We start from the raw sequence: 14,870 nt of genomic DNA on the forward strand, positions 1-14,870 counted from the left end.
TATATATATATATATATATATATATATATATATATATATATATATATATATATATATATATATATATATATGTATATATGTATATATGTATATATATATATATATATATATATATATATATATATATATATATATATATATTTGTCGCATTTCTTGGCCAACACTTTACTTTACGGCTTTCACTTTATGATTCACTCGAATTGTGATTGTGTTGCTACTTAAATGTAGTATCAAAATATCCTAACCAAGTGAAACAAGTTTTTTCAATTTGTATAAAATATCTAACCAATTGAAACAAGCTTCTCCAATTTGTATTTAAAATTATATGTGGTGACTGATGTATTCCATAAACCAAGCAATATATTGCACATGAAAATTACAATTGTTAAATAATTTATTTGTACAAAAAGCCACTAATATTCAATATATTATGTTAAATTTTAACTAAAATAGTTAGCTTTTTATCGTTTTCTTTTTTAAAATATAGTTTATATTATAGTTGTTAAATTAATATGCTAAATTTTTTTAAATATGGTTTTTATTATAGTTGTTAAATTAATATGCTAAATTTTTTTTAATATAGTTATTTCAATGTTTTGGAAGCTGGTTAACACTTGGTTCATTCCCTCCTGATAAAGTTGCTAAAAGCAGTTTACTTAAGCTTGGTTTTAATTTGCTGGTAATTTTTAATTTATTAGGTTAAACAGTTTATTTGTTATTTAGGTTTACTTTTAAATTACTTTTTACTACTTCATAATGATTTTATTTTATTTTAATTTATTATTACTTCTTATTTAGCTTAATGAGTCAATTAGTCAGAACCTTCATGGAGCAATTACAGATTGTGTATGTAATGCTCTATATATTAGCGGGGTAAGCTATGCTTTTATATCCATTATTTTTGCCTAATTGAAACTTTAGTTTTGTATAAACGTTATGTTAACCTCTCTGTTTATGATTAATTTTATAACAGCAGTTATGCTATAGTTTCTTTTTTTACTTAAGCAAGTCTGCTATGTCTCATTGTCCCAAATAAAAACCTATATATTACTGATTGAAAAAGTGATTTTAGAAACAAACCTTTAATTCTTAGTAAAAATTTTATTTTATTGTTATCTTTTATAGAAAGTATAAAATTTTATTTTATACTTTTTATGTTGTTACAAACCTCTTTAAACTGTTTCTAAAATGCAAATCTCTGAAGCAACAATTTGTCTATCAGTTATGAAGCAAGCACTGTACCAATGAATAACTACAGCACTATTTTAATATCTACATCTTGTTGCTTTATGCTTTGCCACCTTTAACTTTTACTTTTACTTACCACCTTTTACCACCACCTTGCCACCTTTAATTTTTTAACCTTTTTCGCTATTTTCAACTTGGTCTATGTTGGAATAAAATTTTTTTTTTTTGCATTTTAAATGTTAAAAATTTATTATATATTAATAAACTATTTTATTTATATTTATTTTATATATTTATATACTTAATCTTGTTATCAGTTTTACTTTAGTAATTTTGATAAGTTGTTTTGTATATTTTTATTTCTGAAGGATATTCAAAACCAGTCTCCGCTTTCAGAAGCCTGCTTTAATTTTGTGTCTACAAGTTTACCATCTGCATTCAAATTGGCTGTCAAAAATGATGACTTAGATCGGTATTTCAAACAATTTTCTGCTAAAAATTTGTTTATCATATTATGGTCATGGTTATTTGGTGTATTGTATTGTGTTTACATATAGTGTTAGTAAGAGAAAATATACTGGATAGCAATTATGTTGCTATAGTGATAAGTGTTTATAAAGTGAAACTAATTGAGGTTGGGCTGGGGCTTCTTTTAGAATAGTATAGGCATCTTACAGAAGATTCAGCATCTACCTGCATGTATTTTGTTTCTGGTTAATGAAATTTTTTTTTTGTGCATAAAATCTCAGTTTGTTTCTTGTGTGTTTGAATTTTGTTACAATTTTTTTAGATTTTATTTTCTGTTGTTTAATTTAATTAGAGCTTTTTATTAACGAAAAATAAAGTTTAAAAAAAAATTAAACACTAAATGGAGTTTGACTTCTGAAAATGCTACAAGTTTAAAAATATACTTAAAATTGGAAAATTGGAAACTTAAATTTTGGTACAAATAAAGTACCAATAACAAAATTGAGGTAATGAATGAAGTATCAAGTCTAAATGATAACAAAATCGAGGTAATGAATAAAGAAAACCAAAATTGTGCTAATTAGAAATAGTACTAAAGAGCTACAGTAAATTTTTGTTTGTGTCTTTTAAACTTCAGCTTTGAATTCGATTTTAACAAGAAGTATTTAAAAATGAAAAGTTTTGTTTACTTACATAGTCAATTTTGGCTCAAAAAAAATTTCATTTTAATGCAGAGTTTTTATTAAGAGTTAAAAATGTTTAAATTTTAATTCACATGCATTAAAAATGTTTTTCTCCGCATTTTATTTCCAAGTTTTATGTATATATTATAGATGTTTTTTTATTTATATAGTATACTCATTGTACTCCTTTGGTAGGCATCATACTCCATACAACTGACATTGTATTACCTACACCTGACATTTTACTCCTTACAACTGACATTGCACTTTTAGTAGCTGACATTGTACCCATTATAGCTGACATTGTACCCATTATAGCTGACATTGTACCCATTATAGCTGACATTGTACCCATTATAGCTGACATTGTACCCATTATAGCTGACATTGTACTCCTACAGCTACTTATTAATAGCTGTAGAACTTTTCTGTAATTTTTATGTGAAGGTTCTTAAGGTAATTTGTTCATTGATAGCTAGTTAATGATTTTAAATCTTCTCCTGCATTCAAGCAGATTAGTATTATAACCTTTATTGCATTTTTGTTGTTGTAAAAAAAAATTTTTTTCTAGTTTTACTTTCCTGATGAGACAAGGTTTTTTATTCACACAATTTTTTAAAAGAAATTATCTTTGATTTCCCCCAATTAAGTTCGTATCCGGAAGACTGCATAGAAAATTTTACATTTGTTCTGCACAGCAACAATTTCAGCATTTTTCTCTTTTAATGGAGCACATTTTTTTTCTCTTAGATATTCAGAGCTTTTCTTTTTTTTTTTTTAAATGACTTTTTAAAAACTTGTTTTTAACTAAATCAGAACTTTTTCTGAAAATTTAAAAATTAATTTTGTTCACCTTTTTTTTTCGCATTTATTTTTGTAAATCTTCAGCATTTAAATCACACTTTTTCACTTGTATTAATTCTAAAATATCTCCCTAAATGATCTGCATAGATGTTTATTGCAATCATTTGCTTGCAACATTTGAAATAAAATTTTTATGGAAAAAATTAATGAAAGTTCGAAATTTATCAAAACTATATAAAGTTAACTAGTAATTTACATATTATCTTTAATAACAATCTTATCTTTAATACAATAAAACTTAATTTTAGAGCTTATGGAAAATAATTGAGTTTAAATACTTTGTGAGATAATTTTGTTAAAGATATTTCGCTAGGGCTAATTGCAGAGTAATTTCTTGTACTTTACCATGAAGTAAAAATTATAAAATGAGGTTCAGAAAATGATTTCTTACAGTTGAAAATTTGCATTTTGTTTGGCATTTTATATCATTCTTCTTGACAATTTAAGTCTTTTATGTTTGTTAAATCTCAAATATTTATACTTTAATTTTAGATCAATAAACTATGCAAGAATATTTGCTGAAATGGGTGAAGCTTTTATGGAACCCATACTGACAAATCCTGGAAATGTATTTCCATTCTTTTTTTCAATTTTCTGCACTTTTAGTTTAAAACATGCTTATGTTTCCTTTTCTCAAAGCTAATGTTGCTTTTTGTTTATTTTGTTCTAGGGGGCTGGCAGCTTGCAAACATTGGACCTGGTTTTGTCACTTGCAGAGCATCCAAATTATGAGGTCGATTTACAATTGTTATATTTATTTTTGTTAAATCTTATATTATTTTACATACATAGTTTTGCCATTTCACTTGTTTTATAATTGAGCAAATATTTTAGGTTTCAGAAATATCTTTCAATTTTTGGTATCGCTTTTCCGAGTGTATTTCTGATAACACACCACAAGAAATGTATGGAGTCTTTAAACCTTATATAACCAAATTAATATTTCTGTTGTGTCAACGTGCTGAGTTTGAAGAATCCCATGTAGGTTTAACACTTTTCAAACAATTTTTATTTTGTAATAACAATGCTTTTTTTTATTGTCGTAAATGTTTTCAAATTTGTTGATTTTTTTTACAAAGTCAATTTAGATTAGTTACTGTGTTGTACCCAGTCCACCATGGTTGTGCTGTGCAAATGTGGTGGGCTGTGTTGTTTGCATAAATAACTGTAGAATAGCTTTTAAAATTTACAAACTTGTATAAATGTTACCATATTTGTTTTTTAATAATTATGCATTTGAAAAGTACTATTAAAGTTGCAAATATTAAATATGAACTCTGACCAAATAGTTATGTTAACAACTTATAATATGAACTCTAACTTAATAGTTATATTAACAACTTATAATTTATTGTCATTTTAAATGAGAAAGAAAAGTATAACAAATAATAAAAGTTGTAATTTCATTTAGGAATTTTTTTTTTTTAATATATTATATTAAAACTAAATTTTAAATTAAGAATTGTTAATTCTTTATTCTGTACTGTTTTGAAATCAATAATATTTAAAATTATGTTTTGAAATCAATAATTGGCGTCTAATTACATAATCAAATGTAATCAATAATTATTGAATTATTGAAATGCATAATATATTTGCATACTTTGTTTATTGATTTAAAATGAAAAATTTGTAGAAAGTTACTTTCTCACACTTCCTCATTTAAGATAAGAAATACTACTTCATAATTATAAAATTAATTACAACATACTTAATTGTACTACCCACAAAAATATTAAAATTTTTATTTTTATTTATTACCCTTTATTTATTAATTTTGGAATTTATGTTTTATGGGATTTTTATTTATGTGCATTTGTTTAAGTGCCCATAGTGGTCATATGGTATGAGCATTATGATCTGAAAGTTTAGAAACTTTTATATTAGTATTTAATAAGTTTTAAGACTTTTTTATTACTCTAAGTAAATATTGAGAAGTTATTCCAACAATATAAAATTTGATGAGAGGTTCATATAGAACTTAAATTTGCCAGAAGCATAAACGATTAATAATATTAACCTACTTAATCTAATTTTAAGTTAATTTTTTAAAAGTTTTTTCAGATAATAAAATGTTTATAATCATTTTAAATATATTCTTTTCTTAAAAACAAATAAACTAGTGACATGTAAACATTCTCACAATTTTATTTACAGTGTAAATAAAATTATTTTTGTTTTTTATGATAAACACAGTATATTGACTCAAAACAGTAATAACAAGATATTATATAGTTTATTTTATAATATTGCCAGTAAACAAAATATTCTTAAATTGTGCTATATTCAATTTTATTGAAAAAAAAGCATTTCGGCTGTAATTAAAGTTAAAGCTTCTTGAAAGTTTGATTTTTAATATTCTAAGTTCTATATTTAGTCTAAATAAAAAAAAAATTTAAAATTTATAGAATTACAATCACAATACCAATTATAGAAATCAATTACAATACCAATATGAAAAATACAACAATTAAAAATAAATAAGTCATTAGTAACAGATAATGGCTGTTTTTTAATTAAAGGATTATATATTTTATACAAATATAAATGTCTACATTTATTATATTCTTTTTTTTTTTCGAAAATTATTATGATCTAATTTATTGCTCCCGCGACCCATGTTTTTCTTTTGTTGCTTCCTGTTCTCATGAAATCATTTATTACTCTCAGCAATCATAGTTTAAAAAATTTTAGTTGTAGAATTTTCACAAATAAAATATTTAAAACTCTGTAAATTTCAAATAAATTTAATCAAAACGTTATAAAATTTATAGAGATAAATAATATAATATAATCTATAATAGATAAATAATCTAATATAATCTAATAGGTTATTATGATCGTAAAATAAATTGACTGTCAGTATTGTTGCATTTTAGTTAACTCCCAACAAGGCTGCAAGCAACCACTATTAAGTTAGGAGTTACTAGAAAACACAGTATTGAGTTAAAGAGCAAGGAAACAATTGATAAAAGACTTGAAAAGTTGAAGGTTGTATTTGTCAAGAAAACATAAAGATAGGAGAGAGTTTCAAAGGGTTGAAGTGCAAGGAAAAAAAGTAGACATGAAAATTTTTAAAGCATGCAGGCACAGATAGAGTAAAAGGGTGTGATTTTGGTGAATGATGAGTCAAGCAAGAGTTTTGGATGATGGAATGGTAGATGATAGCTACTTTGAGTACCAACTATGATGGTATTAATAGATTTTTAGCATTCCATTTAGGGGCAAACAAGAGTTTTGAAGAGTTCGAGAACAGAATCAGGAGTAAGATAATAGCAGGATAAAGAGATGTAACTATAGCAGGTGCTAACTTTGCAATTAATTGCATATATGTTTCTCATGGTAATTCAAGAAGATGTAAAGAAGAGGGCTCAGTGAGAGGGTTACCATTCATTAGTATAGAAATTTTGACAGTGTTGTGATATTATTAGTTATTTGCAGTAAATAACTAAGTTTTGTTAGAGTTAAAATTTTAGCATGCTACTGCAAGCTCCTATCTGTTACAGAAGTGAGATCAGGTTCAAGATCAAATCCCAGTTCCAAGTGACCGAATAGAGAAGATTTTTTCTTGAGACAGGAGTATAAAGTTGAGTTGTCAGCAAATAGAGTCACTTTAGATGTAAGGTTGTCAGGAAAATTATTTATTTAGATAAGAAACAAAACAGTACCAAGTATAGAACCTTGAGGTATCAAGATATTAAGAAAAGTGTTGGCCTTTGAATATGACTTTAATAAATCAGTTGGTAAGAAACAATTTGATAATCTCAAAACATTCTAAGATACATCATATTAAATAAGTTATGGAGAAGACCAGCATGCCAAATCTTGTCAAAAGCTTATATCAAAACTATATTAGTTTTGATGAAAGTCTGACAGTTATTTGATTCAAAAAGGATTGTTAAAAATTTGTTATACAAAGACTTAATGACCTTGCTAATAATAGAGAGAAGATTGATCAAGGAGGTCAGAATATTCTGTAGATCTTTTTAAAATTGGCACAACAGAACCATTTGTCAGCAGGTAGAAAAGCAAGACTCAGTCAAGCACTTATTAAATAGTTTACAGAGAATTGAAGAAAGTTCTGACATAGAATAGTCACAACTTGTGGTCCAGAAATCATTCCTGTTTTCTGAACCACAAATTTGAAAAAAGAGTTTAATTGAGATAAGACTTTAGCAACAGGGGCTGGAGTGATTTGAATGTCTAACAATGGGTTAATCTGTTTAACTGAGATGGTAGAAAGAGTGTGGCCATAAGTTTCATCCTTCGGAGAGGTAAAAAGATTAGTCCCATGAATCAGTGATGCAATGTTAGACTTACTTTTGTTAATGACATTGTTAAAGATTTTCAAAAAGTCTCTGGAGCCTTATTTCTGAGATAAAATGCAGGATTTCGTGAACTGAGAATAATGGAGCTTAGCATCTGATAGTACCTTTTAACATTGATTTCTTGCGATTGTAAATAGGCATTTGTTCTCAAGAGAAATGTTATTTTAAAAAATATACCAGCTGCACCGAAAGGTGAAAACCATGAAGTAGAATAAGGCTTGACTTGGAATTGCTGAAAAGAAATTAAAGTTTATATATATGCCTGAATCCATAAGGTTATATAAGAAACCCATTTATTAGTTGAGAAAAAAAAGACATCAGCCCAAGGATCATCACAAAGAAAATCATGAAAAATATCCCAGCTTTAGTATAGTAGTAAGTAGTGAGGTGAGTTTGAAGAAGGAGATAAAAGATTTATAGAGATCATTACATGATCGGAACCACTTAAAAGAGAATGAGGAGGAACTCAACACAAGCTATAATATAGACAAGACACAAATCAAGGAGTGAATATAAATGACTAGGGTTGTCTGGAAAACAAGTCATGAAGTTGACTATCTAAGTAGGAGATTGAGAAATTTAAAAGTTATGAGTTTTAATGCCAGCAGGATCAGTGGTGTGATAAAAGATCAATATGATTGCTTCTTGCACTGAATGGGTTGACTCTTACCGCACTTGTCAATTTGATCAGAAACTTTATCTAAAAAGTGTGCAGTCTTGAAAAGAAGAAGAGTGATAAAGAGCAAAGATTAAGGTGATAGAGTAAAGAATAAGCACTGGAGTGTTTTCATTAAGCAAATAGTGAATAGTAGTTTGATAAACTTCAAGTTTTACAAAGTTTTAGCCTTTGCTTAGAAAGCAAATTCTACAAGGCAGCAGGACATGGAACAGGTTACACTTGATTAAATGTTGCTAGTTGAAGGATGATCATGATGACCAAACCTCTGACCTGACAATGAGATTAATTAAAATTACCATAAATTCTATTTTGAGATACAAAATTGAAATAAAAAATTGAGATAAAATTATACTTATAATGATCAAATTCTTATTTTATGTGATATATAAGAATATATATAATGTAATAATAAATACAAATAATAAACAATTTGAAAAATAAAACGAGTTAGAATCTTGCTGCAAAGTTGTAAATTAGTTATAATCTTGCTTGCAAATTGTACTCATTTTGCTGCAAAATTGTAAAAAAGAATTGACCTTGTAAATTTTAATTAGTGTCATGTGCTAAGTTGGTTTCACTATAGATAAAAAGCAACTTTTCTTAATAAAAGTTTTATAGAAATAAAAGTTTTTCTTAAAGTTCTTATAGATCATATGTTTCAAGAATATACAGTATATGTTACTTAATATATAATAAAAAAATTCTAACTTTGTATTTATGTTTTAGTTAAATGTTTAGTGTAATGTTAAAATAATGATAATGTTATGGTGGTTATGACTGATGACTATAAGATTCATATTTACAGATTTATGTTTATCATATTTTTTTAATTTATATTTATTTTAACATGTTATTATTAACATTAATTATATTTAGATATTATTATATTATTATTAACTAATAACATTAATTATAATTAAATATTTTTTTGTTTTTACAAAATACTAAAAGTTAATTTTTGCTAGATTTTGCATGATTGTTTTTAATTTGAATTAATAAATCATTTAAAGGATGGAATACCAGAAAAAGGTGACGATTTCCAAGAATATCGCCTGCGAGTACTTGATGTTGTCCATGACGTAGTTTTTATTATTGGGTCATCTATCTGTTTTGCACAAGTATGTATAATATGTAACTCAAGTTACATTTTTAGATTATTATAATTTTTGTAATTTTATGAGCAATTGATTTTATAAGCAATTTTGATAATATTTTATATTATATAATTTTTTAATTTAGTGCTTGTGATGTATTAACTTTTAATAACATCAACAAAAAGTGTGGTGCATTAACTTTTAATAACATTAACAAAAAGTGTTTGTGGTATATTAAAAAAGTATTCAGCGATACTGCCCATAAATATAAAACTAGTATTGAGTTTTATACTAGTTTTATATTTTATGGGCAGTATTGTGTGTCTTGTAAATAATTTGTTTTCTAAAGCTTGTTTTTTTTTCTTGACTTAATTAAAAATGAGTTCACATGAAAATGAAAAATTTAAAAGAATTAAGAAGGCTTACTATAAATCAAGAAAAAAAAACATTAAAAGAGTCAGGAGAATTTACTAAAAATTAAAAAGTAAAACTTTAAAAGAGTCAAAGGGACTTACTAGAAATTAAGAAAACAAAACTTTAAAAGAATCAAGGGGACTTACTACAAATTAAGAAAACAAGGATTTTATACCAGGGACCAAAAAAGGTGGTAAGCTTAAAGTTAGAGAAACAAAATACTCAAATGAGTGATATTTTTAGATTAAGATCCCTGAGTTATTAGGCAAGTTGAAAAGTTGAGATAAATTCAAGATAAAGTAAATTCTATATTTAGCAGGCATTCTAAATAATATTTAGAATACCTGCTTGAAATGTGTTGATTTAGTATTATCAGTATAAAAATTTTAAAAACATTTGGAAAGAGACTTAAAAGTATGTGGAATAATAAACTTACCATGACCCATATTATACGGGTCATGGTAAGTCCACACCAACCATTGGTAACTATGGTAAGTTTCACACCAACCATTTCTATACTTATTCTTTATATAGTCGTTTCATTTCAATAATTTTTAGTAAGTAGAAGATAAAAATCTTTTAAATCTTTGTTTTGAGTCAACAATTAATGTTCAATACATTATAACTTATTGCAAAATTGTAAACTTCTATAAAATAACGGGTATAGACTTATTAATTTTTTTCTTTATTAAGTTTTTATTAAATTATTTTCCAGACCATCCATAGCTTATTTAGATCCTCACCCCGTTAATTGATTTTAAAAAAGAAAAAAAGTTCGAATGTAGATTCTTTTTTCCTTTAAGAAAAATTGTTTTCTCTATAATGTGTGTTGAACTCGCAGACTTAAGTAATTACTTAAGCCCATTAATAACATAAGTATCTTTATTGTGACAAGTGACAGAATTTGAAACCTTGCGTTGTACTTTGAAAGTGCAGCAAACTAACCACTTCAGCCACTAAGGCAAACTAATCTGTCAATTTTTAATACTATTTAATAAACAAAAGGCGGAATAACTATATAAAGCTATAAATCAAAATTAAGGAGAAATTGTTATAATGCAATTTTTAAATAAAAGTGTAAATATCTATGAAACTTCAAAAATGTTTAATCTTCTATTTTTAAAAATCAAAAAAAGTTATTTAAAAAAAAATGTGGAAGAGTAAGGATTTGAACCACAGCAATTTACTTCAAAAACACTGCAAGCTTACCACTTTAGCTACTAAGACTATTTTTTTGAAAAAAATTTTAACACTCTATAATAAACAAAAAACTTTATAAAACGGCAAATGCTATAAATCAAAGTTATGAGTAGTTAAAGTAGTTAAAAGTTAAAAAGCTGCAATTTTCCAGTAAAAGTACAACTTTATACATGTTTTAACATAACATAGTTTGAAGTTTTTAACATTACATAGTTTGAAGTTTACATAAATTTGATATTTGCATACACTTTTGTTTACATTTTCTTATAAAAAAAACTCTTTCTTGCCATTAACTTGGGTGTAATGGCTGCTGTGAGTATTGTGTCAATCACTCACGAGTGAGCATTAATATTAGGTTGCTCAATATATAGTATGATTAGGTTACATACGTTTTTTATGAAAGCAATTCAATTAGAAAAAAGAAATGATACTTAAAGAGCAACATTTTTTTGTTTGCATTCATGTTTAGGAATTATTAAACTTTGAGAATTTTCTTTTTGATGTTGATGAATACCTTAGTAGTAAATATAATTTTCGATTCATATAATACAAAAGCTTCTAATTTTAACAACAACAATTTATGACTAACTGAATAAAGTACTTTAGCCTGAGAATCTCTAATGTTTGTTACACAACTTTTATTATTAATAGTATTTGACTAGGGTGTATCAAAAAACTTTTCTTTTTGAATTTCATGTTATAATAGAATCGAATAGTTGAAAATAATATAAATGGTAATTGTGCCAAATTTTTTAAAGGTTTTTATGAAAAAGCATTTCTTTGTATTACTGGATTGATGATAGTATTTATGTCTCTACTAGCATACATGGATAAATTAATGGTTAGCTATAAATGTCAATCACATGCATTTATAGCCACACAGTGCATAAAGGTTATCATCTTACATTGAACCACATTTGGAAGTAAGCTAATAACAAACTCAATAATTCTCTTCAGCCTGTGCGAAGGTTCGCTACATCTAACATACTATCGCAATATTCTGTTTGCAATGTTCACCCACATAAATTGTTCAGTTAGCCAAACCGATCTTTTACTTGTTGCTTTGAGTTAAAAATGTGCTTTTACTCTTCTTAATCCTGTGTCCAATCACTGCATGCCCCAAATACTTTGACCCTGGTTCCTATACTAAAACTTCTTAGGTAGTTTTTTGAATAATTTTGTAGTAAGAATAACTAATGTTGTATCTTTTCTTCCATCAAAATACAAACCCTCTGATATTTCTTTTTTTCTGTTTGAATCTTATTTTTATAAATTACTTTAGATTGGTCTTCTTTTATAATGATGTTCATATCTTTAAGCGCTGTACATTCTATAAATACAGCACCTCTGTTTGAAACCTTGCGTTGTACTTCGAAAGTGCAGCAAACTAACCACTTCAGCCACTAAGGCCTGTTAGAATTAGTTTTAATATTGAAACCATCCATATACATAATCTGCACAAATCTCTAATTGCTGAGAAAATCATGTTCAAAAAAAAGACCTGGTGCCAACTGAAGACATCAAAAAACTTTTAAAAACTTACGGTTTATATCATTATGCAACTTTTCTGCTCTATTACAATTTGAAGTTCAAAAAATTTTTTTTAATATACCCTTATTTAATATATTGACATATATTAAATAAGAAATCAGTTATTCCACATCTTTTTCTTTAACTATTTATTTTGTAATTCATTTTAATGAAATTTTTATGTATTTAGGTATTTAATACTCTTCAAAACCAAAATCTACCTTGGAATAAACTAGAGTCAAAACTTTTTGTAATGAATCCCATGACAAGATTTGTTAAACCGTAATATTTTTTGTCTTTAACTTTTTTAACTAAAACTAAATTCTGTAAAACTAAATATAACTAAATTCTTTAAGGTATTTGTTCTGTAAGATATTCCTCTTGTAAGATATTTGTTCTTTAAGATATTCCTCTTGTAAAATATTTGTTCTGTAAGATATTCCTCTTGTAAGATATTTGTTCTGTAAGATATTCCACTTGTAAGATATTTGTTCTGTAAGATATTCATTCTCTAAGATAATTGTTTTGTAATATATTCATCTTGTAAGATATTTATTTTAAATTGATATTTGAAAAATCGTTATTCATAGTTTAGCTATTATTTTAAATTTTCCTAGTATTAATTATTTTTAGAGATGATCCAACTCCTGGACAGCTTATAAATATGATTTTAAATCTTCCAGCAAACATTCACATTGCTGTGCGACATACTTGTATAGTATTAATAGGTGATCTAGCTCATTGGATTGCATTGAATGATCATGTTCTCAGTAAGATTTTTACTCTGAGTTACAATTTTAAAATTTATTTTTCTAATAAAATTCTAAATTTCTATATAAAAAGCCTGGTGAAATTTAAAATTTTTCTTTGATTTTTTTAAGTTAAACAGACACTTTTCGTTTGTTTGTTTATTTATTTATTTATTTTAGTTAAACAGATGTATACAAAAATAAAACTGCAAATATGATTTGCAATATAAACTGTAATAAGCATATAGTATAAATTTAGATTTTAAGTCTACTGCATCAGTAGCCTTAAAATCAGTAAAAAAAACCTGTACTTATGAACTTAGTATTGATTAAAAAAAAAATTAGAAAACACATTTTTATAAGGATTTTTTCATTTTAAAGTTAAAACATTTGTCACAAGCATATTTTATTTAAAATTTTTATTATGATCAGTTTTTTTTTTTTTTTTGATTGTGATAATAGAACTAAATCTTTTTTGACTAACTTAATTTAGTTCTTAGTTGCCGGTTAGTTACCAAACTTTCTTAGTCTTCTTTGCTAAACTTTCTTAGTCTTCTTTGCTCTTCAATTAAATCTAAATTATATTTACATTTTAAATTTAGATGCTTCATTCCAATATTTGTTGACAAGTTTGCAACACAAAGATCTTTCACAAATGGCTGCTCATGCTATATCGAAAATATGTCAAAAATGTTCTCATAAAATGAATGTGATGTTTCCTGTTTTATTAGAGGTATAAATCAAATGACAATAATTAATTATTGATGCTGTTTTTCAAAAAATTGTAAATTTTTTCTTACTCTACAAAAAGGGATTTTTCAACAGGCTGCTGAATGTGTTAAATTCTCTTCAATGTATAATTTTAGTTTTTACCAAATACATTAAGTACACAAAATTAACTAAAATTTATTACTGCCTGTTTTTAGAAATATATTGAATTGACATTGATATTCAACTGTAGTGCATTAAAATTCAAAAAAACTTTTTGCAATACTTTTTAACAACATTTGAGGCACAATAACTTTATAACCCTTTTAACAGAAAAACTAAAATACAAAATCAAAGTTAACAAATATGTTCTATATATATATATATATATATATATATATATATATATATATATATATATATATATATATATATATATATATATATATATATATATATATATATATATATATATATATATATAATATAGAGAAATAATATAGAGAAAAATTAAAGTTGACAAATTTAGGCAGTAAGGGTAAATATCTGTTATTTATGAGTAAAAATATTGAAAAAAATAAGTTTGATGTACCTTAATTTTTGACAACAAATTTAACGAATTCGAACTAGTAGTTGCAACTTCCGGGCCTAAAATAATTAGCTCTTCTAAAACATGATTCCAAGCCTTGTTATTAAATTTTATTGCATAATAAAAACGCTTAACGCTAATAAACGTAACTTTAACACTGCTTTATTTACATTGTTAAAAGTAAAATTGCATCAAAAGTGTATAAAAATTGTGTTGCAATTATACAACTATTCACGAAAGTTTAAATGATTAAAGAATTTTAGATCTAATCTTTGGTTTTTCTTGAATAAAAATCTAACAGAAATAGATATCAAAATAATTTTTTTTCTAATTTGGTTAATAGGTTATTTGTTAATAGAATAACAAAAAGTAGGTT

General features: G+C 25.5%; 1 protein-coding gene across 1 annotated transcript in view; it reads left to right on the forward strand.

Annotated features, from left to right (window-relative positions):
• LOC100209767 (transportin-3) overlaps positions 1-14,870 on the forward strand; it is an 88,738-nt gene that overhangs the window by 34,082 nt on the left and 39,786 nt on the right. The window contains exons 9-18 of the mRNA XM_065791700.1: positions 584-679; positions 799-873; positions 1,557-1,660; positions 3,696-3,771; positions 3,874-3,936; positions 4,038-4,184; positions 9,221-9,328; positions 12,639-12,730; positions 13,082-13,218; positions 13,800-13,930. Coding sequence (XP_065647772.1) covers positions 584-679; positions 799-873; positions 1,557-1,660; positions 3,696-3,771; positions 3,874-3,936; positions 4,038-4,184; positions 9,221-9,328; positions 12,639-12,730; positions 13,082-13,218; positions 13,800-13,930 — 1,029 coding nt within the window. The remainder of the gene's footprint in view (positions 1-583; positions 680-798; positions 874-1,556; positions 1,661-3,695; positions 3,772-3,873; positions 3,937-4,037; positions 4,185-9,220; positions 9,329-12,638; positions 12,731-13,081; positions 13,219-13,799; positions 13,931-14,870) is intronic.

Source organism: Hydra vulgaris, chromosome 02 (assembly GCF_038396675.1).
Source record: "Hydra vulgaris chromosome 02, alternate assembly HydraT2T_AEP".
In the NCBI taxonomy this organism is placed as follows: domain Eukaryota; kingdom Metazoa; phylum Cnidaria; class Hydrozoa; order Anthoathecata; family Hydridae; genus Hydra; species Hydra vulgaris.